The sequence below is a fragment of the Xiphophorus maculatus genome, chromosome 15, assembly GCF_002775205.1.
Source record: "Xiphophorus maculatus strain JP 163 A chromosome 15, X_maculatus-5.0-male, whole genome shotgun sequence".
NCBI lineage: Eukaryota > Metazoa > Chordata > Actinopteri > Cyprinodontiformes > Poeciliidae > Xiphophorus > Xiphophorus maculatus.
Window position 1 is genome coordinate 7,063,470 of NC_036457.1, and position 24,000 is coordinate 7,087,469.

The window sequence follows — 24,000 nt, forward strand, 5'->3', positions numbered from 1 at the left end:
CACAGGGCAACCGGAACAAAGTTCAATTGACTTTTTCAGGAGAATATCTGAGCATCAACAACCCTCTACCTTCATATTTTGTTCGTCTTGTGTGACGCATCAGTCTCTCTGCTGGTAAACCAGCCCCACATCATGATGCTACCATCGCCATGTCTGACAGATAAGCCTAATCTTGGTTTCTCCAAATGTATTTGTGGTCAAACAGTTCAAACTTTGTCTCGATTAACCAGAAAACTTTTCTCCATACAAGATTTTATTGTCCATGCAAGCAGCTGCAAATTTACAGATTAAATTCATCAGTTCTGGAGCAGAACCCTATTCCTTGGTAGAAAAGAACAATTCAAGGAAACTGGAAGGTTGAAGAGATAGTCAGAATCATGCAACTGTGGAAGACCATTTCTCTAAACGACATTAATCCAGGTGAGCTGACAGCCTAAGTGTAAATTTGACTCTGAATACAGATCATGTCTGATTTAAAGAAAAAAAACAGACACATCAAATATAATGATCTCTAAACTCTGAAAATCATCAATTAAACTGTGTAATGTCTGAGAATTTAAAAATAAAATGAGAATGATTTAAACAGATCATTAACAACCCCAAATTTACATGGCATTCATTTTCACAATGAGCTCAAGTCCAACTTTTCACCAGAACTGCAAAAGCATCCAGCTAACTGAATTTATTTCCCCAGCCAGACTGAAGACATTTTGGCTCTTGACAGCAGGAAGGACAAGCACAGGTGTAACTAATAATATTAATGAAGGGTTTCAGCGAGCCACAGCAGAAATCTGGAAGTGGGAACACCTACGCAGAGTTTAAAAAATGTTAATGTCTGCTAAGAAATAGAAGATTTGAAGCAGGATAGGATGGATTTAGTAGCACCTTCACTGACAAATTATTATAGAATAGAAAGAGACCAATATGGTAAATGTTTATGTCAACATTTTCTGAGCTTAAATGATAGAGGTGAATGAGAATATATTATTAATGGAACATTTTAAACAAGTGAAGTTTCTCATAATAAAATTCAGAGTTTACTATTGTTGCTAAACGGGACCACAAGGAAACAGAAATCATTCAGGCAAAGCATAGAAGTCAATCCTCAGAGAAAAAGATGAATATTTCTGTCCACAATGGACTACATGCTGCTCCGTGTGGCACATATAAATTCACACTCTGGTCCATTATATTCTTAAAAACAGAGAAGTTCAAATAACAAACATTGCAGCTTGTTACACAGGGCACAAAAAAGCATTCATGTTTCTTGAACGTAACCAGACTTTATTATGTTACTATAACTCAACTCCATCCATTTTAGTGGTGTTTTATTGAATAAACCAAGAAGAACAGCTACAAGGGTTTTATCCAATTTTCTTTCCTATGAACCATAAATAAATTACAGAGAAACTAAAAAAATTATAGTTATAAATACATTTATAACTCGTGTAATTACAGCTCATGTGACTTAATTCTAGTGCAATTCTAGTTGTTCTGTGAAGGCATCAGAGGTTTGTTAGTGAACAATAATGAGTAAACAGCATTATAAAGGAAAGGAACAGAACAGGCAGGTCAGGTTATAAAGTCGAGAAGAAGTTTAAATCAGAGAGAAGCTTTGCTCTTGTCAAATGAGACCAAAATGTTTGTTTGTTTTTTTATTTTTTATTTCTGGACTTAATGAAAAGAGCTAACATATTACAGAATTCACAATGTAAAACACGGTTGCGGTAGCATCATGCAGTGGGGATCCTTTCTTCGGGAGAGACAGGTAGGTAAAAAAAAAACCTGGTAGAGACTCCAAAAACATCCAGGAAAAGGAATCCAGATTCAAAGCCAAGAGAATCTGTGACTGTTATACAAAGTAAAGAAAAAATATTCTAACCTCTAGATGTGCAAAACCTTCTGAAACATACCCAAAGACTTGCAGCTGTAACTGAAATAAGATTCTGAAAGTGTTGCTTCAGAAGGGATTAAAAGAAATGCACACCACCATTTATCAGTTTTCTTTCACTTCACAATTATGCACAAAATTTTGTTTGTATATTGAAAAAATAAAATAAATTTAGTGTTTTTAAGTTAGTGTTTGTAACACGACAAAATGTCACAGCATAAATAATTTCTCAGTGTGTGAGTCTACTTTAATAAAATAACAGAAAGTTAATTCCAATTAGTCCAATTACAGTAGCTTAGATAACACACTGCTGCTGCCATGTGTTTCTAGCAAAAGAAACATTAATACACAAAGGGAACTTTTTTGATTTAAAAAAAAAAAAGAAAAAAATCCAAACACGAGTTGTGTTTAATTCAGTCTCACACACCCACATTTTGCACAAACAAGATAGTTTAAAGGAAATAATTTTTCATAACGCATACAAGTTCAAATTCAAAAAACATTTCATTTAACCCAAAGGGAAATTAAATAATGTCTCTCAATCCAAAAAATTATGAAAAGCGGTCTACAAAAAGAACAGATCAGAACTAAGTTACTTCAACAAGCAGCAACCAGGAACTGCACAATTCCAGAACAGCATCTTACACAAACTATTGACTATGCAGAATTATACAGGATTCAAAAAACCAATGCCTAGCACAGCCTGTACATGACATATGGTTAATTTTTGACTTTCTTACTTCCAAGCACATCTATAGACAGGGCTCAGTGTTAGAGTGCACTTTGAATGGCTCAATAATAAAATGTAAAGATACTTCTACAAACAAAAAATAACAAAAAAAACTCTAGTGAGGCTCTAGTTGTTAACTAGTTTGAGGGTCCCTGAGATCAACTGACCTTGCAGCGAGCAAACAACTCTGAATAAACAGCGCAGACCAAGATAACCGTTGAACGAATTCGCTCTTTGCTCAGACTGTGTAGTATAATAACACCTGGCCTGCACCTGCTCTGTGCTAAATAGATATTCTCTGTGTTGAAAAAAAATATTTCCAGATGGTTTGAGCTGCATTTGTTTATTTTAACCATGCAAATGACATGAGGTGAGCACTATCAGGTGATATCCAGACATCGGGCTGCTGTGCGACTGATGGGTGAGAAAAAAGGTCTGTAACAAATGGGGCCAATTTGCAATAACAAAAAATACATTTCTGTATTATAAGCATTACAAAAAAAATTGTGAATATTCAATTAAAGTGCCTGGAATACTTGTCACATTACAACCGCGGGAGTGCAAAACTTAATCTGTTCTAATGGGATTTCAATGTGACTGACACAAAGCAGTTCACAATTTAGAAAGGGAAAGAAAAAGATGGTCTTTACAAACTAACAAAACACAAGTTAATGGGTAATTTAATTATGGTAAATACGTTAACGGAAAACTTATAACTTGCAAAAAAAATTTGCAGAATTGACAGTGTAGTATAACCCTCTTTTTATTTCCTTTAACAACTGATTGAATTTGTAGTGTCAGTAAAGTCAGCTGAAGAGCCTATTTCACCATTATGCATGTTATGTCAGTTACGGCATACTGGAGCGTTAAATGGGTAGGTATGGGGAATGTGGGGTTATGGTCAAGTATGAGTTATTGTAGAAAGGATAAATGTTTAAAGCTGCAGCCTTTAGGCAGCAGACCGCATCTCTGTGCAGCAGCAGCAGCAGCAGCTACACCGGCTGGTTGACGTGTGCTTCTACTGAAAATCAGAGCGAAACATTCCTGCAGCTGCTACAGAAACCCTCTTCATAACCCCCCCTTTGACTCAAACCAGTAACATAACCAGCACCTCGAGTAGAAAGACGTCAAAACGGCATTATATTACCCTCCTGAAGATAAAAGGAGGTGTTCATACACAAACCGCCTCATCTGGCCGAACAGCTAGCCAGTGTTAGCCAGCAGTGGTCACAACAAAATGTATTTACTCTGTCCTGCGATACAAGATCAGCATTAGCTTCAAAGGCTACTCACCGCCAGCAGAAAGTGCGTCCTGGAAATGGAGGCTAATTCCTCCACCAAGTGGACGGAGAGATAGTGAGAAGTGTGAGTGTTAAGTCTGAGTGGCTACGATCCCCGGCCAGCCTGGCGGTGTTGCTGCGTTTCCATCTCACAGCTCCATTAAAAGCTGCATTGTTGGAGCGACGGCTGCACAAACATCACTGACTGAACGCAGTGAGGCATTCTGGGAAACGAGGTAGAGCAGTGCCATAAAGGCTGCGGTGGAAAAGTGGAGAAACTGCGCCCCCTGGTGTTCGGTCTGGTTGAGATCCACTTTTCTGGCGCATTGTAGACCAGGAATCTGCAATCTGCGCCCCCTGGGCTTCCGTAATAACTTTAGCTAAAGTAATAAATTGTAGAATGTTTAAAATAAAAAGCTAGCCCAGTGCAGATGGTATCAGACAGAAGATATTTGGCTAAAATAACGATGACAATGTTTCTATAATATGAATGAATAATATGATGATGTTGGTGAACTGACAGACTGCTGCATCCCAGGTGCACAAAGGAGTGTTTTTATATGTCCTTTCTCCTAGAAGCTGTTAAACTCTATGACCTTCATTTCTCCTACCAAACTCAAGCTCAATTATATTCTGGCTGTTATTTGCACAGTTTGCATCAATTAGATGTAATTGTTAAGAAAAGTTTATAAAAGGTGTGAAATGATTTTCCCTATTTTTTATCTTAATCATTAATACCATATTAGATTGACGTCATTAACAATTAAATGAAAAACCATAAACCAAATCTATTTTTCCATTATTCTTCACATAAGGAGAGAATAAACTGGAATTTAACTTTAACTTCCATGTGCAAAAGTTTATACTTTCATTAATTTTCCTTTTTGGTGTTTTCAAAAAATGTTGTGAAATCCCTTTTATGCAAATACATTTTAAATTACTACATATGCTACTGTTAACAAGGAAAAATATATAAAAAGGAAATACACTTTTACTCGCAATGAACTAACTTAATTTAGTAACTGTTATTGCTGATAATGGTTAGTATGTATTTGTTATGCTGTGATAAGGATGTTTTGTGGATGTGGAGAAGGTATTTTGTGGGGACTGCTGAGGGAGTATGGAGTGTCTGAATAGCTTTTAAAGGCTATCCGATCCTTGTATGTCTCAAGCAAGAGCTGTGCCCACATTCTCAGTGTAAAGTTGATCTTGCTTCCAGTCTGCGTTGGACTCTGCTATGACTGCCCCTTTGTAACCGATCATGTTTGTGGTGTTCACTGACAAGATATTAAGGCATAGGAAAGGGTGGGTGACTGGTTTGGCAACCTCAGGATCTCATATTTGCTGTTTGCTGATGATGTGTTCTGGTGGCTTCTTTAGGCCAGGACCTTTTGTATACACCAGAGTGGTTTGCAGTTGAGTCAGCTCTTCTAAGTCTGAGGCCATGACTCTTGACTTGAAAAAGGTGGGATGCTCCCTCTGGACTCAGGGTCAATCTTTGCCTGAGTTTAATCGGTGTATTTATTAGTGATGGTAGGAAGGAAAAGAAGATGGACATATGGATTGGGGCTTTATCTGCAGTAATGCAGGTACTGCTCCAGTCTGTTGTGGAGAAAGAGCTGAGCCAAAAAGTAAAGCTCCCAGTTTAGAGCTCAGCCTAGATTCAGACCCTCCCCTATGTTCTTATGATATGATTCATGACTGGAAGAATCCCAGATACACGTGGCTGAAACAGACTTCCTCCATTAAGGAGCTCTGTCATACTGGGAGAGCTCAAAGTGGAGTCGCTGCTCCTTGGCACCAAAAAGGAGTCAGCTGAAGTGGTGGAATAACAATAAGAAAATATTTTTAATCAATAAATAAACAAAACTAAATAAATTACACTTATGATACATTATTATTAGCCTGTTGTTTCATTTTAAAATTTTGGCGTGAGCTTCGGTCCTCCTTCGAGCTTCCGTCCTGTTGGTGGCAGTAATGAGTTATCTAAAGCTCAGACGTACCAATCCAGTTGTAGCAGAAACAGACTCAGTGTGGAGCGCATGGAGAGTGAACACATGTCTGCTTTTGCTTTGTATAAGACTCTGCAGCCAGAGCTGCCCCCTCCGGCTAAGAAGCCCTGCCAGCGGGTACAGGTGTGTGTGTACAGGCTTCATTAATACCCGACGGGAATATATCTATATGTGTATGGCTTAGTAGCTGTAGGAGCACATAACTGATATTTGTGTTCGTTCGCATCGTATGCATCGTCATTGTGTGGCACTTTAAATTAACCTTTTTTTCCAATTAGGTGGAAGTAAAAAAGAAAAAGAAAAAAGTAAATGGGCCTGCAGTTGCTATTGTCAAGAATACTCGGGCCAAGAGGAGGAAGATCCGCAATAAACTCGTGAAGGCGGCAAATAAAGAGGAGAGTAAGAAAACTGGACCAGATGAAACTGTAAGCATCTGCTCAGTGTTTGACAGTAAACCAGTGTTGTTGAGTGTGTGTGCGAATCAGATTGGGCCTTTGTGTTTTGTTAAAGAAGCATCAGAAGGAGGAGAGCGTAACTGCAGAGTCTTTGGACGCTGTGCTCACTGAACTGACCAGAGTTAACAACAGCAAAGAGAGAGCCAGCAAATTATTCCAGTGGCTCCTCAAACCCGTTCCTGCCAAGTACTTCTTCAGGTAAAGTGTCTGTATGATGCTACATGATTTGTAAGATGCTCTGCATTTAATTAAACCCTCACAGCCACTACAATGTGTCACTATACAGTTGGTACGTCCAGAATGATTTGCTGCATCGGTTTTCTACCACTCCCCTATGTTCATCAGGTTTTGCATGGTGGCGAAACAGTTAAATTTAATCTAATTAGCTTTACCCACTACAGAGCTGCAATAAGGATGTCATTACGTGTTCCTCTCTCGTTACTCTTTCATAGAAATAGAACATTGAAGTGACTACTGCATAACCTGCTGGCAGATTCTTCCAGCTGACCTGGGAATCTCTGCAGCTCCATGTTAATCCATCATTTGTCTGCTTTGTTTCTTTGTCTTCATGATGCTGTTTGTTCGTCAACAAACGTCTGAGAATCTACAGAGAACAGATGTGTTTACATCAATAATAAGTTACACACTTTTGATGCACTTTGGTTACACCGAAGTCCATTTAGGAATATCAGACTAAATAGGGCAGAATAGAAATAGATGGCGTACTTTTCATACTTTTATTTAAATGCAGCAAGTTGGTGGTAATAATGTTTTTGCAAGGAACTGGATTATCTAAAATTATCTATTTTTTCTGCACATCCTGGTGATGCTTCATTGTATATAAGTCCAAGAAGGTTGAACTCGGCATTCTTTATCATGGTACACTAAAATTTTCTGCTATTATTAAATAGCACATAAAGGTTGCTATTATCAGTGGATATGGTTAAACGTCTGGATTTACCTGGAGCAGGTTTGCAGGAGTGTGTGTGTGAGAAAATGCTGTGATATGCAGTGACCTGCTGGCTCACTTGTCCCCATATTCTTGGTCAGTGCTTCCATCTGTGGAAAGCACAGTGTGTTCTGTAAAGCTTTTCCCATCGTCAGCATTTATATTTTCAGCTGTTTGTCCTACAATTTCTCCTACTGGGATCATATCAGATAGACCAGCATTTGTTTTCCCCACAAACAATCAATGGAGCCTTGAGGGCTTCTTATGCTATTTAGTTGCAAATTTGCCAAATGTTTCTAAATGCTTACTGGGGAAAATGTGCTTGTGACAAAACACAACACAAGTAACTTGGAAAATATATAATGTATCTTCTTACTTGGACTTCAAAATCTCATACAGTATGTATTTATTTTTATTTTGTTTTGCCTCATTTGTTTCCTTGATGGTAATTTATGTGACTTTTTTCTATATGTGAAGGGAAACATGGGAAAAGAAGCCTGTCTACGTTCAGCGCAAGAATCCAGATTACTACAAGGGATTGTTTTCAACAGCTGAGTTTGACCGTATATTGAGAAAGGTAATTTTCTGAAGCGATGCACAAATCCGTCGCCAATGATCACCTTTAACTGGTGATCAGTGAGTCAAAAATTGAAATATCCGTTTTTCTCAGTTTATAAATGATGCAAAAACTTAAATCTACCCCACTTTTTTTTTCTGTCTGCATCAACAAACAGTACGCTTTATGAATTTGTGTATTTTTTCTTAAAGGAAAATGTCCAGTATGGAGTGAACCTGGATATCACTAGCTACGTTAATGGCAAGAGGGAAACGCACAACCCACCAGGGAGAGCTCTGCCGTTCACTGTGTGGGATTTTTATGATGTAAGAATGGAACAGTTCAGGTTTTATGCTTGTTTATGCACCGAGTCCAAGTATTCCTAATAACTTTTAGGTATCATTTTGTAGCTGCAATTTTTCTAAGGAATGCATTAAGAAATTATCATATTTTATAAGATAACATCCATGAAGAAGTTAGAGATACAAATTTACATTTTATTGAAGTTATTGTACTAAATATTTAAATGACTTGATATTTTCTCATCTGTTTTCCTGTAGAGTGGCTGCTCTGTGCGCCTCCTGAATCCTCAGGCTTTCTCCTCCACGGTGTGGAATGTGCTTTCCATCCTCCAGGAGAAATTTGGTAGCATGGCAGGAGCCAATGTGTAAGTTCAAGGGAAAAAACTTGCTTGCTTCAAACTTCTTTTTTGTTTGTTTCAGTTTTAAATGCATTTTTCCTTCGAACAGATATCTGACGCCTCCGGGAACTCAGGGTTTTGCTCCACATTATGACGACATTGAAGCTTTCGTGATTCAGCTGGAAGGGAAGAAACACTGGCGAGTGTACAGTCCGAGGTAAAATTCATTAAGGTTTAAACTCCTCAAAAAGCTTCAAGTTCATCTATTCTTCTATAACAATAAAAAAAATCATTTTTTTTTTATTTAATGGTGTCTATTTTTTCTTTAAAAAGAAACTTGCTACTCTGTCCTTGCTGAAGAAAATGATCCCTACAGCATGATACTGCCACCAGAATGTTTTATGGTGGAGAAAAGTTACAATGTACTCTGATCTGATCCAAGCATCTTCTTCTATGTATATGCATCAATAAAGGGGGTTAAATATAAAGGCATGCCACACATTTCGGATGTTTTTTCAACTTCATAATTGTACTCTTTTTTTGACACAAGAAATTCTTGAATAATATGCATTCTTTTGAAACATCTTGATCAGTTTTTATTATACATATATAAAGTGGAAGTAATTTGAGGCAAGAGCAGCCAACATTTTGGATTGTTGACTAAATTTCTGGTAGATATGTATCAATTATATAAATAATATTTTGGGGTAATTACAGTGGGAGAAATAACTTTTTGTTTATTTGTTTTGTTTGTTTTACATCTGTAGGTCCGAAGATGAAGTCTTGCCTGTGCTCTCTAGCCGTAAGTACCAAAAAAGGTATTTTCCAATGACATAATTTATCTCATCTGAAATGAAAACAGGGCATTTTATTCCTTTTCCAAAACTGGTTTCACAGAAAAAACAAGCTGATTTTGTGACAATAGAAGTGAATCAACTCTTTTGACATGCAGCACATTTGATATTGTGGCTGATGAGAATGCATCGGACATTTTGCGTTCTCCTTTCTAGCAAATTTTGACCAGGCAGAGATTGGGAAGCCCATCCTAGACGTGGTGCTGGAAGCCGGGGATCTCCTCTTCTTCCCTCGAGGATTCATCCATCAGGGCAACTGTTTACCAGACGCACACTCTCTGCACATCACCATCTCCTCATACCAGAAAAACAGCTGGGGCCACCTGCTGCAGAAGGTAAATGCACTTTTGGTCCCGCAGTCAACATAGCTGGCAGGAAGCCGCATTACTGCGTTGCAACATTCAAAATATAGAACAAGTAGATGTAGACTCCTTACTGCTTCGTGTGTAATACATTTTAAAATAAAAAATAAAAGTGGTTCAGCTGTTTTATTTGATTTAATATTTTGTGATTTCATGTTTAGGTCATTCCTGCTGCATTAGAAGTGGCTATGGAGGAAGATGTGGAGTTTAGACGGGGTTTACCTTTGAACTACCTGACCTACATGGGAGTGCAAAATTCAGATAAGGTCATTATTGCTATATTAACTCATTCTGGACTTCCTTGTAACATAATTAAGAATTTTTTTAAAACAAAAATTGGAAGAGTAGTTGTGAAATTTGGGAATTTTATGTAATCTATACAAACTCAAATATAAAATGTACACCCCCACCGTTTTTATTATTTTTTCATTTTAAATGTACTATCTCAGTAAGCTGCACCTTGACTACTCTTTTTGTACCAATCAGTGTGATTCTAGAATAACACTCACTGTTCTGATTGGAAATTATAAAGTTTACAGTAATTGGTTGGTGGATTTTTAAAAAGTTTTAGCTGATGTTAGTCTGTTTAATAATATATAAGCATTTACCACTCTAAATTCAGACTTGTGGACCAAAGTTTTGTTTTTAAAATAATTGCAATTGTGTGCTACAATCATGCCACCTTGTATAAAGAATGGTTCAAACAAGCTTAAAATGCCTGAATTAATGACATTTATGCTCATAATAAGTTAATTAGCAACTTTTCACCAAAACTGCAACTCCTAGTGAGTGAAATTGTTCTTGTGCAGGTGGACCCACGGAGGGAAATTTTCTTGTCTCGGGTTGAGAAGTTGATAAAGAAACTCCCAAATTTTGCCCCAGTGGACGCTGCCATCGACCAGAAAGCCAAAGAATTCTTCCACGACTGCCTGCCTCCTGTGCTCACTCCAGGTTTGTGCTGTAACATGTGAGATTATGCATGAATGGACAGTTTGAGGTTCCAATAATTGATCTCATCGCTCTCAGATGAACTGGCCACCAGCGTGCAAGGAGCACCGGCTAGGTGGGAAAATGGCAAAGTTAAGAATGTTGGTGTTCACATCACTACTCAGACCAAGATCAAGCTGCTTCGTGCAGGGTGTGCCAGGTACAACAGCAAAACCTTTTTTTTTCCTCTCTATTTTTATTTAGCAAAAATACATCTTACCGATTCTTCTTTTTGTGCCAGACTATACGGTGGAGATGCCGTGCACCTTTGTTACACCATAGATAACTCCAGAGTTTACCATAAAGAGGAGCCCAAGAGCATTGAAATACAAACAGAGGTATGTTTGTTTTGTGTGTCTTAATTCCTATACTGCACATTGTTCTGATTACATCTACGTTATTTTTTGTTACTTCTTTCAGCACACAGATGCTGTTGAGTTTCTGATCCATTCATATCCCAACTTTGTGACAGTGGGAACTTTGCCTTGTGATTCTGTTCAGGATAAGGTAGGATTCTATGTTATTTGCAGCAATATTTACTGACAATGAATATATGAGTCATGCATTAATTGCTGATGCTTTTTTCCCAGATTGCTTTGGCTGAACTTCTTTTTGAGAAGGGAATTATCCACACTTCTGAACCTCTTCAGGCCCCACCAGCTGTTCAGTCAGAATGACCACATTGTAAAATTTTATGTTTGTTTAAAATAAGATCTACACCATAATACTTGGTCTCATGAATGTGCCTTTTCTAGATTTTTGATGCATAAAAAACACACTAGTTAATAAAAAGTTCTTGAGAACAGACATTTTTATTTATTTTAGTTGATACAACTCAAAATAAGGTGTACATCAGTCTCCTTCAACACTACAGCTTGAGGGCCACTCATCATTATTCATTCACACTTAAACCGATGGAACTTTACAAGCAGTGAAGCGTCTACTTCCAGGTCACCTCCTCGCCAGGTTTCAACTCTCTGCAGGGAACAAAAGGTTCAACGTTCATAAGATTGTATCAAATTATGTTACGATTATCACTTGAAATACAGTTTGCATTTTCAAAATTGACTTGAGGCTAAAGTAATTGCAGTTCTTACCTCTTGTACAGTGCACTCTTGTTTCTGAATGCTGTCAGCTTCTGGTCCTGTTGTTTGTCAAGGTACCATCCAATCACAAAGCCCATGGGAACCAATATGTGTGCCCAATTCACACTGGTTGGTAATGCGAATTTGACCATGGTTCCTACAACCAAAGCAGAGAAAAAGATGAGGGACTGATCTGACATGTTGGTATATGAAAGTAATGTTTTTTTTTATTATTATTTAAATGAACACTATTTTATTCACATCAAATCACAAAATATGGTATCCTAAGGCATTTTCATTCTTTTTAATCGCAGGACTGTGACACTGAAACAATTTTAATTTAATTCAGCAGAAATTTTATTCCAAATTTTTTAAATTTAGCTCTGTCAGTAACAAAATGTCTAAGGAAGCCAGCAAATTGCATCGAAACTTGTCTTTACTGCATCCTGAGTAAGCAACAAGGTGACAGTGGAGTGAAATATTTCCCTTTTAAGAATGATGCAATAATTACAGATAAGCAAAAACAATGTTACATTTTTGCAGAGTTTTTGTTCCTTAGATGAGGAGTACAATAATAACATTGAAATATAAAGGTTTACACGGGATGTTTCTATAGTGTCTTTAATTTTCCATTCTATGTGTTATTGAAAAATAAAGATAAGTAAAAAGTTTTTGGTTTATTAAGCCTACGTTTTACTTCCATCATCCCGACAATACTTGTCTGTTATACACCTGTGAATGCACAAATGCTTTTAATTTTAGTTGGACCTAAATTCAACTCATGATGCTGTAAATGTAAAACACAAATCGTTTCAAATATTTTAAATGTGTAATGGAAATTCCGAGACAGTATTCTCAATGTTTCCCCACTAAAACAACCTGAGGTCAAAGGAAGATGTTTTCAGGCTATTCTACAAATGCTTTTCTAAACCCCTCCATGAAATGCATAAAAATCCGTAAAAAGATTCAATTTCACAGCGTTGATGAAGTTTGTTAGTCCTGAAAACAAACTAGAATTAATTTAGGTCCACTTTCGAATACTACTAAGTAGATGAGGAGCCTCTAATGATCTTTAAGTCTTTTTTATTTAACATTTATTAGAACACGGGTTTAAGAGGAGTCATATATGTTACGACAATGACAAGCAAACTTGGATGTAGACCTATTACAATCAACCACAAAATCCAGCAAAAATGACGCAAAGCTATATTTATTACAAATTCACCCACTGCTAACATGGCAGCTAACTGGCATTAGCAACTAACGTCATGTGTTAGAAAGATTATTGTTTTTTGCATCAATATCTATTTCAGTGAGATAAATCTGTAAGACCAATTGAAAGCACACAATAAGGAAGAAAATGAACGGAAAGATTTAAAATAATACCTTATGCTAACACCAAACAGTAGCCTTCTGGTCTTCCTTCTCTAAGCGAAGGACATTGGACTGTACCAAGTATGGATCAACGACGTGCTTATGCTAAACGATAACAAGGTTACAAGGATTCTGTTCGAAACCTATTTACAATAAGACACAAGTTAATCCTACGTTTTCTATAGAATTCATTCAATATAGTCCGACAACGTCCTATTTACTGTTTTCACACAGATTTATTATGACTTTCTTTGGTACGTTTCTTTACCCTTTCACCTATGACGTAGCAGCCAAAATGGCCGCTTCAAACCCGCTAACAGAAAAGTCTTGATTTTGCAGTAATAATAAATAATAACTTTAAGGTTACTTTCTTATACCCAAAAGAAGGATATATTTATTTGATGTTATATTCTGTCGCTTTTTGATGTTTTCAGCCTTCTTTTAGTTATCTACCTAGCATGTAGCTAGCATTTCTAAATAGCCGTTGCCCGGTAAACGGCTAACAATCGTTGTCAAAGTCAAACTGGATTCATGTTTAATCTTGTTAGATAGATTTACGTTTATTCTCATGCAGCTCACGTTGTATTCCATGTTGTGGAATCTTGCTTTAAAAAACATTTTTGTGTGTCCTTGAATGATTCTTTATAGTTAGCCTTTGTCGTAGACACTCATCATTTAAAGTTGGTTTGATGAAGACGAGTTTGTGCTATTGTTGAGAAAAGTAAAGGAAAAATGACTTCCATTATCAAGCTGACAGCCGTGTCGGGGGTCCAGGAGGAATCGGCTCTTTGCTACCTGCTTCAGGTGGATGAATTTCGTTTCCTCCTGGACTGTGGATGGGACGAGAACTTCTCAATGGACATTATTGATGCCATGAAGCGGTGAGTATGATTACAGATGTTAAAGTTTCATTTATGTACTGCATTTCGGCTTTAACACAACACAGAAAGCTGTTGTATTCTTTTATTTTCAGTCGGTTAGATTATTGTTCTCGTACATGTTCTGTTTGATAAAAAAAACTAAATCGGGAAGGTGCATCTGATCCAAAAGGCTGTTGCCAGAGTTCTGGCCGATACCTGAAAATGGGTCCAATTACACCAGTCCCTGAATCACTGCTCATAAAAGGACAGGATTCAAAATCTTGTGTTCCTCAAAAAGAAAAAGAAAAAAAATCACCCTTAAAAATGTTTTTATAAATTGTGCTTGTGGACCACAAAAAAAAATGTTTGAGATACTCACTGAGTTTGCACCCATAGTGCTTTTCAAATATATTGACTGTGCATCAAGTGATAAAATGGTTTTCTACATTGCGGAAATCTGTTTTTTAAAAATGTAATCAAATCAAATTAAATCAAGTTACATTTCAAGAAAATCTTATTGACTGCTAAGTTATGAAAAACTCAGAATAACTTTCAGGAGCTAAATCTAAATTGTTTGTAGAAGCTTCTAACTTTTTTTTTTATCTCTGTATTGCATTTTTGCTGTCAGATATGTTCACCAGGTTGATGCAGTCCTGCTGTCGCACCCTGACCCCATTCACTTGGGAGCCCTGCCCTATGCTGTGGGCAAACTGGGTCTGAACTGCACCATCTATGCCACCATTCCTGTCTACAAAATGGGTCAGATGTTCATGTACGATCTCTATCAGGTACAGTACTGCAAGTTAAGGTTAAAGGTAAATAAGTGTTTTACTTTTATTTAATGCAAGAATAGAACTGATTCCTTGAATGCTCTTTTCCTATTCTTAGTCAAGAAGCAACAGTGAAGATTTCACGCTCTTCACCCTGGATGACGTGGACAGTGCTTTTGATAAAATCCAGCAGCTGAAATACTCACAGATTGTCAATCTGAAAGGTGAGACGAAAATCAAGTGACTCCCCATTTTCTATAACCTTACATAAAAAGATGATTTTTTTAAAAAAAGTAATTTTCTTTGTGTTACAGGAAAGGGGCATGGTCTGTCGATCACTCCGCTCCCAGCTGGACACATGATCGGAGGCACCATTTGGAAAATTGTCAAGGACGGGGAGGAGGAAATAGTTTATGCAGTGGACTTCAATCATAAGAGAGAAATGTAAACAGACACAAAAACATACTTGTGTAAGCAAGATCTTAGGCCGCATATCAGTTGCTAATATGTGCACTCTTCTTCTCTTCGGGCCTGTCTCTGTCTGTTCCAGCCACCTTAACGGCTGCACACTGGAGAGCATTAGTCGACCATCTTTACTCATTACAGATTCCTTCAATGCTGCTTATGTACAGCCACGCCGCAAACAAAGAGACGAGCAGCTGCTTAGTGAGTACCGTAATATGCACAGAAGTCTTTACAGTAAAAAAGCACCTTCAGTTCAGTAAACATGAGACTAGTATATAGAAAACTCTATCTGTGCCTTTACTAATGGCTGTATCATCATCATCCTCCTTTAATACCCACAAAGCAAATGTAATGGAGACCCTGCGTGGTAATGGTAATGTCCTTATTGCCGTGGACACGGCCGGCCGCGTGTTGGAGCTAGCGCAGCTCCTCGACCAGATTTGGAGGACGAAGGATGCTGGGCTCGGAGTTTACCCGCTAGCACTGCTCAACAACGTCAGCTACAACGTGGTGGAGTTCTCCAAGTCCCAGGTACCAATCAGTATCACACTTTCATACAATTTAATTTTGGTTTTAATGAAGTCCCAAAGACATTAAGTATTTCAATTGTAGCACAGATATGAGCATGAATGTTGTTGTGATCAGTTTTCTTCCTTAGATCTACAACAAGTAGTTTGTAACAAATAGTGATTTAAGAAATATAACAAAACATGGCTGTAAAATGAAAACTGACGCAAAATAGCTAAACAGCCAAAAGTAAAATAACCCCAATAAAACGGTGCACACAGATGTGAAATAAAGCTACTCAGTTAAAAATATTCTTAAACTCAAATTGAAAGTTATATGCTTATTTAAAAATTGCAGAATAATAAATTGTGTCTTTTAAGATCTCAGAAAAATTGTAAGTTGAAAAGATGTGTCTTCAGTTTGCTTTTAAGAACTTTCTTTCTTCCTCTGTAAGGAATGGAAAGATGTTCCAGAGCCTCGCCATATGCTTTACTTATGACTATTGGAATATTTAATAAACAGCTACACAGAGATCTGAGTATTTCTGGAAGCTGTGTCTAGTATTCTTTGTAGTATAAGTGAGATCTTCTAAGAGCATTAAGAGCTTTGCAAACAAGAACAATGGCTTCAAATTAATTGTTGAGTTTAACAGGTAACCATAGCAGAGAGTCTAGCAACTGAACTTTTAAGTACTGCAACTTTGTAATTGTTTTTTGCAGACAAAAGAGCAGAGCGGGAATCCAATCTGCAAGTAACAAAAGCATGGAATAATGACTCTGTTGTCTGTATTGGTTTGAGAGAAAATTGGCCTTCCTCTGGAAATGTTTTCCTAATAATAAAATTCAGTTCTGGTTAATGATTTAGTGCGTCTTGAAACTGAGGTTTGAATTAAAAATGTCTTGTTGTTGTTTGCTGGAGTGTTTTAGGGTCTTTCCGTCATCTTTATTATAAGATTTGTTTTTCTAGTTTTATCACACTTGCGTTTTTTTGTTTGTGTGTAAAAACCAAACCCATCTCTGTAGGTGGAGTGGATGAGTGACAAACTCATGAGGTGTTTTGAGGACAAAAGGAACAATCCGTTCCAGTTCCGACACTTGAACCTTTGCCACAGTCTGGCAGATCTGGCCCGGGTACCCAGCCCAAAGGTGGTGCTTTGCAGCCAACCGGACCTTGAGTCTGGCTTCTCCAGGGAGCTCTTCACCCAGTGGTGCCAAAATGCAAAAAATTCTATCATCCTTACTTATCGCACCACGCCTGGCACCCTGGCCCGCTATCTCATCGACAATCCTGGAGAAAAGATGCTGGATTTGGAGGTGAGGAAGGTTTTCATGCAGAATCTTCCCTGAAAAATGCTGCCATTTATGTCTATGCTTCAGGATCCCAGAATCATAATTAACTCTTCTCTTCACATCAGGTCAGAAAACGAGTAAAACTGGAAGGGAAGGAGCTGGATGAGTATCTTGAAAAGGAAAAAATAAAGAAAGAAGCAGCTAAAAAACTGGAGCAAGCCAAAGAGTAAGTTTGAATAATCTCTGAATCTTTAAAGTACGGTTACGGGTTGTTGTTTTTTTTAACATGGAATATAATTATTAAGTAAAATATTTGTGAAAGTTAATTATTGTATTTGAAGAGAGGTTAGTAAAGTCCCACAATGTATACGTTTTGATCTAGTAAAAGTACTAGAAATTCAAATATTTACCCCTGATTACAAATGAAAATATGTCATATGACGTACGAGTTATAAGATAGAACTTTAGATAGAATACAATTTTTTTTAATGGCTTTTTCAGGGTGGATGTGGATTCAAGCGATGAGAGCGATATGGAAGACGATCTGGATCAGCCAGCTGCGGTGAAAACCAAACATCATGACCTGATGATGAAGGGAGAGGGGAGCCGCAAAGGAAGCTTCTTCAAACAGGCCAAAAAGTCATATCCCATGTTCCCGGTGCATGAAGAGAGAATCAAGTGGGACGAGTATGGCGAAATCATCAGGTGCTGAAGTCTGAATGCAAATTGAAGAAAGTAGAGATTCTGTTTTTTAATCACCAAGTAACCCATTGTGTTTGCTTTTTTTGAAGGATTGAAGATTTTTTGGTTCCTGAACTGCAAGCCACAGAAGAGGAGAAGAGCAAACTGGAATCTGGGCTGACAAATGGCGACGAACCCATGGACCAGGATTTGTCTGTCGTTCCTACAAAATGTGTCTCAAGTGTTGAGAATTTTGAAATAAGGTGCGTTATCACTCACAAAGTGAACCACGCCAGTATAAATATCTATAAAACTCTTACAATGACCCTGTGTTCTTCTTCTATGTTATAGAGCGAGGGTGACGTATATAGACTACGAAGGTCGCTCTGATGGCGACTCCATAAAGAAGATCATAAATCAGATGAAGCCCAGACAGCTTGTGATCGTTCACGGGCCACCAGAAGCAAGTCTGGACCTGGCTGAGTCCTGCAAAGCTTTCAGCAAAGACATCAAAGTTTACACACCCAAACTGCAGGAGACTGTGGACGCCACCAGCGAGACACACATCTACCAGGTCAGTCTCAGGAAAATCTGCTTTTAAAGATGCCCATTAGAGAACCCTTACTGTTTTTTGTTGGTAGGTTTGATAGTCTAGATAAAATCCAGATAATGTTTGAGATTAGACTGTGACAAAAGGTAGAGGAGTTCAGCTATGAGTTGTGTGTTTCTTCTGCTGCTAAAATAAATTAATTTAAGTTGCATTTGTTGAATCATTAACTCTATTTATTTTGTTTAGCTGTGTAACCTTCCCAATTCGCCGCAGTGTCTTAACCAAGTCTTAAATTCATGTATCTAAAATTAAGGCCTCCCTCAAAATGTCTTAACTTCATTGTAAAATATGTAAGTTTACCTTATACCATGTTCCAAATTATTATTCAAATTGGATTTAAGTGTCATAAAGATAAAAAATTTTGTTGCGCTATTCAATTTATAGATGGTAGTGTGTGTCAGGGCTCTTTGAATCACTATAATTCATTTCAGAGAGCTGGGTTGATTAGTTTGTGTGGTGAGCTCAATTAAAGGAAATGTACTTAAGAAGGATGTTCCACATTATTAAGCAGGCCACAGGTTTCAAGCAATATGGGAAAGAGAAAGGATCTTTCTGCTGACTAAAATCATCAGATAGTGCAGTGCCGTATGACAAGGTATGAAAACATTAGATATTTAACAAAAACTGAAGCGTTATCGTACTGTGAAGAGATTTGTGGCCGATTCAGAACAAAGGTGGGTTTGTGCAGTAAAGGCATAATGAGAAAGCTTTCTGTTAGACAAATTCATCGGATTAAGAGAGCAGCTGCTAAAATGCCCTTACAAAGCAGCAAACAGTAATTTGAAGCTGCTGGAGCCTCTGGAACCTCAAGGTGGAGGATCCTCCAGAGGCTTGCGGTGCATGAATCTACTATTTGGCCACCTCTAACCAGAGCTCACAAGTAGAAATGGTCGGAGTGGGCCCAGCCGTACATGAAGATAAATTTTCAAACAGATTTGTTCACTGATGACTACTGTGCAACCCTGGATGGTCCAGATGGACGCAGTAGTGGCTTGGTGGTGGATGGTCACCACGTCCCAAACACGACTGTGACGTCAGCAAGGAGGTGGTGGAGCCATTTTTGGGCCGAAATCATGGGGAGAGAATCGTTGGTCGGCCCCTTCAGAGTCCCTGAAGGTGTGAAAATGACCTCAGCAAAGCATATGGACTTTCTGACCGATCCCTTTCTTTCATGGTTCAAAAAGAAGAGCCGTACCTTCCGTAGCAAAATCATCCTCATGCATGACAATGCACCATCTCATGCTGCCAGGAATACCTCTGTGTCATTGGCTGCTATGGGCACGAAAGGGGAGAAACTCATGGTGTGGTCACCATCTTCCTCTGACCTCAACCCTATTGAGAACCTTTGGAGTTTCCTCAAGCAGAAGCTCTGAGGGTGGAATGCAGTTCATATCAGAACAGCAGCTCTGGGAAGGTATTCTGACATCCTGCAAATAAATTCAAGCAGAAACTTTCCACAAACTCACAAGTTCACTGGATGCAAGAATTGTGCAGGTGATATCAAAGGGCTCCTATGTTAACATGTAACTCGGTCTGTTAAGATGTTTGATTGAAATAGCTTTTGATTTTAGTACATGTGACCATTTAATGCTGCACATTCATAGAATGACAGTTTGCAGTTCTTTATAATCCATAAAATGTTTAGAAAATCTGCTGTGCATAATAATTTGGAACAGAGCATTTTGAGTTTTTATTTTTGAAAAAAATATTGTCCTCATGGGGAGCTTTGTTCAGTAAAATTTTATTTATACTCTAATAGTTCATGACTTGAAAATTATACTGACCATCATTTGCATTGACCATTTAAGAAAAACTGAGAAAATATCACTTCCATAATAATTTGGAACACGGTGTAAATATGGTAATCTCTGATCTTTTTGTTGTGTCAGGACTATTTAATCTTGTATATTTTATGTAGTTCATGTTTCTCGTGGGACTTTTCTGTCAGACAAAAGCTTGATTGCTTCCATTCTGTGACTCTGGGTTTTGAGGCTACCGCTAACTAGATGCTAATAGACCCTTGCTAGCTAGATAGCTTTTTGTAAATCATTGCCAGGTGGCTGGATGATGTATGTCGTCGCTACTGGCTCATTTCTGTTGCCAACCTGCATGATGCTACATGCGTTCTGTGCAAAGAATCTTGTGATTATTACTATCTAAAATGTGCAGTTTTCTTTTGTACACTTCTGTCATGATACAAGTCTTACATTTTATTCATAATGGTCTTAAAAGTCCTAAATTTAAGTTGGTGAAACCTGCAGAAACCCTGTAATCCTCTCCCTTTATTTGAACTTAAAGGTGCGGCTGAAAGACTCCCTGGTGAGCTCTTTGCAGTTCTGCAAGGCCAAAGACACGGAGCTGGCCTGGATCGACGGTGTGCTGGACATGCGCGTCGCCAAGGTGGACACCGGCGTGATGCTGGAGGAGGGTGTGAAAGAGGAGGCGGAGGACAGCGAGGTTCCCATGGACACCGCCCCCGAGCTTGGCATCGACCACAACGCCACGTCCGTGGCGGCGCAGCGTGCCATGAAGAACCTGTTTGGAGAGGATGAGAAGGAGATGTCGGAGGAGAGCGACGTCATTCCCACTCTGGAGCCGCTGCCTCCCACTGAGGTGGGCAGCTGTGTTTTTTCTGTTAGGATAGCCATCTAGTACACAGCACTGAGTACTTTCTATAAATTCAACATTAACATTTGCATTTGCATTTATTAAGTCTAAATATTTCTTTCCGACCAAAAACAGGTCATTTGACTTGCTGAGATCCCCGAGACGATATTTTCTTGTGATTTTAAATGTATATGTTCAGAATGGTCTATAAAAAGTTCAGTTTAACTGAGTCAAATATTTCCTCCCCTCCTCAGATTTCAGGCCATCAGTCTGTGTTCATCAACGAGCCTCGGCTGTCTGACTTCAAGCAGGTCTTACTGAGAGAGGGCATCCAGGCTGAATTTGTGGGTGGAGTTCTGGTGTGCAACAATGTGGTGGCCGTCCGCAGGGTGAGCGTCCAACCCCTCTATCCATATCCTCTTTCTGAGCAATCAGAGTACAGAAGACATTCAACACCACAGATTGTTCAGTTGTTGTCATTTGACGCAGCCTGTCGAGCTTTTCCTTTTGATCATCACTGTTCATGAAGCATTGAGTTTGAGCACAACAGGCTGCTGTTATGGAAAGTAGCCTGAGTAATTGGTGATGAAGAAGTTGACATGAGAAATAATTGTTGTAGTTCTTTAATAAGTATATTAAAACAAAGTGGAAGAGAGAAACATTTGGATTTCCAGGAATCAATTTCTGGGTCCCTGCATCTGGCGATCGACTTATGTGTCATCAATTTATTTTGTCCATCAACTTTTTTATCCGTTGTTGTTTTTTTCATGCGTTCTCCTCTTAAAATGGAGAACGAAAGGAAAAAAAAACAACCTTTTTTTTCTTTCCTTCCTGTTTAATTGTTCTTTTAGCAGATTCCATATTCAAACTTTGAATAGCTCCTCATTTTATTCTGGAATTTTTGTATTTCAACTTTAGGAACTGGCTCAAAAATTTCAATCTGAAAATTAAAGAAATTTAAATATAAAAATTACGTTGGAAGCCTTTTTTTAAAGATTTCAAGTTGACACCAGACTTGTTATAAAAAACTGAAAGCTGAATCATTTCATTAGGCCTCTACAGTTATAATGATTTATCTTAAGAGACAGAGGAGCAAACAGAGATGACCTGAGTAGAATATAAAATCACCAGGTCAACATGAAAATATCTCACCTTAGGTGAAAGACACAAAAACATCAACCAGGGTTTAACCAAGGTGAAGCCAGGATGCTAACAACAAACTGCATAATTGACAAGAACTTAAAATAGTTGCAATACAGAAAATGAAATCAAAGAGCGCTGCGACTAGTAACGATGATGGTTCAGATGCTATTTAAATGGGAAATCTTGATCTGAATTCATGAGACACTTAGGGAAAAAAAAGCGTCTCCATGAAAGAATAGGGAACAAAGATGTAAAGATGTTTTTCTCTGCAGCGATCTGCTGCACAAGGTTTGTTTATCTCTGCTGAGAGATGCAACCTCGTTGCTTGAGGGCTGAGGTGACCTGTGAATCTTTCTGTTCTTTTTGCTCAGACGGAGCCTGGACGCATCGGCCTAGAAGGCTGCCTGTGTGACGACTACTATAAGATCCGGGAGCTGCTGTATCAGCAGTACGCTGTTGTGTAGTAGCAGCAGAAGACGAAGAAGACCCCATGGATGCAGAGAACATTATCTTTGTACACAGACTTTTGAAGGACTTTAATACAGTCTATGCCCTGCGCATTGTTCCATCCTCACTGTAAAACCTCTTGTATATTTCCCCTTTTATACATTAGTTCCAGACATTTTTTTATTGTTTACCTTTATAAAGTGAAAGGCATATTGTGTACCTTTGTGGACTTCTTCATATGAACACCTGTGAAATTGTCACATTTCTATGAATCCACCCTCTGGGAAGCTATTTTCCACTTACTGTCAGTAAATTGTTTGTCCTGCAAATGGATCATTGTGTGTTTGTCTCTATTATATGTGTTCAGCCAATTTTATTGTGGTAATTTGAACAATATTGTCACTAATATACACTTTGAACAGTACTGTCCCTCTTTATATTGTAAAGATGGTAAAGTCGTTACTGCAGCAGCTTAAGGTCACACAGAAATTTTGTGAAGAAAGAGAAAACATTTATGCATTTTATGCAGATAAAAAAATCCTTCAAAAAAAAAGTTTTATAAAGTAACCTTTGAAGCAAATATTGCTACTCCTAATGAGCCTATAGACAGTGAGCGTAACACTTTTTCTTAGTTTAATTTACTTGTTTAAGTAATATCTAGGATATTGTTTCTAGTATTTCATAATCTATTTTCCAGAAGTATAGATATAACACTTAGATGGATTCCTTTTAGAAAATAGCTAAAGAAAATGTTAAGGGCGTAGAAAGAAAACTCTTGGTGTCAACAAGTTCACCCAATCATTAGAAGATATCTGAATACTATTCAAATGCTTGGGAGTCAGTAAAAAGCCTTTACTGTCCCACCATCATAAATGTAAACATGTGAAGTTTGTGGAACTTTTAACTAAGTCCCTGTGCTTCAATCTGATAAAACCTAAAATATTAGTATATGTCCGAAAATGGAAATTTGGTTGCATTTGATCTTCCAACAGGATATAAAAAAATAAAGCCAAATTAACAGAAAAAAGGGTTCACAATAAGATCAAGCTTCATTTATAGCCATTTCAGTCCACAGATGTACAAAAAGAGGGAAAAAAATGAGTGATCTGAAGAGAGAGGATTCAGGACTCTGGAGAGATTATGCAAAGAGGAAAGAGCAAAAAATCTCTGTCTGCTAAAACCTCGTGAAAGATGAAGTACAAGTGCTGCTCCTGGTTGAAGGTGATTGCTTAAGCTTAAGAGACAGCTGTACACATAGCTTATATTAAAGGTTCTGGACTAGTGTGGTTGAGATCTTATCTTTCCAGTAGAACTTGCACATTTTGTTGAAAGTCTCTTCTTCTGAAGCTCTCTCTTGTTGAGTCCCTCGAGGCTCTATTCTTGTGTCCTTACTATTCTTACTCTGTATGATTATTCTGGGCAGTGTTTTAAGAACTACACAATATG

The 24,000-nt window shown here is 38.0% G+C and overlaps 3 protein-coding genes and 1 long non-coding RNA gene across 5 annotated transcripts in view; 2 read left to right on the top strand and 2 right to left on the bottom strand.

Annotated features, from left to right (window-relative positions):
- Positions 1-4,110, bottom strand: part of extl3 (exostosin like glycosyltransferase 3) — a 31,317-nt gene extending 27,207 nt beyond the window's left edge. The window contains exon 1 of the mRNA XM_005803102.2: positions 3,915-4,110. The gene's annotated coding sequence lies outside the window, so the exon portion shown is untranslated. The remainder of the gene's footprint in view (positions 1-3,914) is intronic.
- A 1,814-nt stretch (positions 4,111-5,924) lies between these two features.
- LOC102226754 (ribosomal oxygenase 1-like) lies at positions 5,925-11,412 on the top strand. Of its 2 annotated transcripts, none has more exons than XM_014470269.2 (15): positions 5,925-6,036; positions 6,192-6,338; positions 6,424-6,566; positions 7,795-7,894; positions 8,086-8,199; positions 8,434-8,540; positions 8,623-8,730; positions 9,281-9,315; positions 9,524-9,702; positions 9,891-9,995; positions 10,539-10,680; positions 10,756-10,876; positions 10,958-11,054; positions 11,137-11,223; positions 11,307-11,412. In XM_014470269.2, exons 1-15 carry the CDS (start codon positions 5,944-5,946, stop codon positions 11,391-11,393), a joined length of 1,665 nt encoding a protein of 554 aa, XP_014325755.1. In that variant the 5' UTR covers positions 5,925-5,943; the 3' UTR covers positions 11,394-11,412. The 2 variants fall into 2 exon arrangements, with proteins under 2 accessions (XP_014325755.1, XP_023203680.1); XM_023347912.1 differs by having other exon boundaries at positions 6,427-6,566.
- A 97-nt stretch (positions 11,413-11,509) lies between these two features.
- On the bottom strand, positions 11,510-13,254 carry LOC102237788. The gene is made up of 3 exons (XR_001351214.2): positions 13,188-13,254; positions 11,814-11,958; positions 11,510-11,693 (listed from the first exon to the last, which is right to left on the bottom strand). It is a non-coding gene; the product is annotated as an uncharacterized LOC102237788 (long non-coding RNA).
- Positions 13,255-13,459: 205 nt separating this feature from the next.
- Positions 13,460-22,941, top strand: cpsf2 (cleavage and polyadenylation specific factor 2). The gene is made up of 14 exons (XM_005803104.3): positions 13,460-14,056; positions 14,664-14,823; positions 14,924-15,029; positions 15,120-15,249; positions 15,356-15,471; positions 15,614-15,801; positions 16,800-17,090; positions 17,192-17,292; positions 17,568-17,771; positions 17,858-18,010; positions 18,099-18,321; positions 20,656-20,970; positions 21,219-21,353; positions 22,479-22,941. Exons 1-14 carry the CDS (start codon positions 13,908-13,910, stop codon positions 22,569-22,571), a joined length of 2,364 nt encoding a protein of 787 aa, XP_005803161.1. The 5' UTR covers positions 13,460-13,907; the 3' UTR covers positions 22,572-22,941.
- Positions 22,942-24,000: the final 1,059 nt, after the last annotated feature.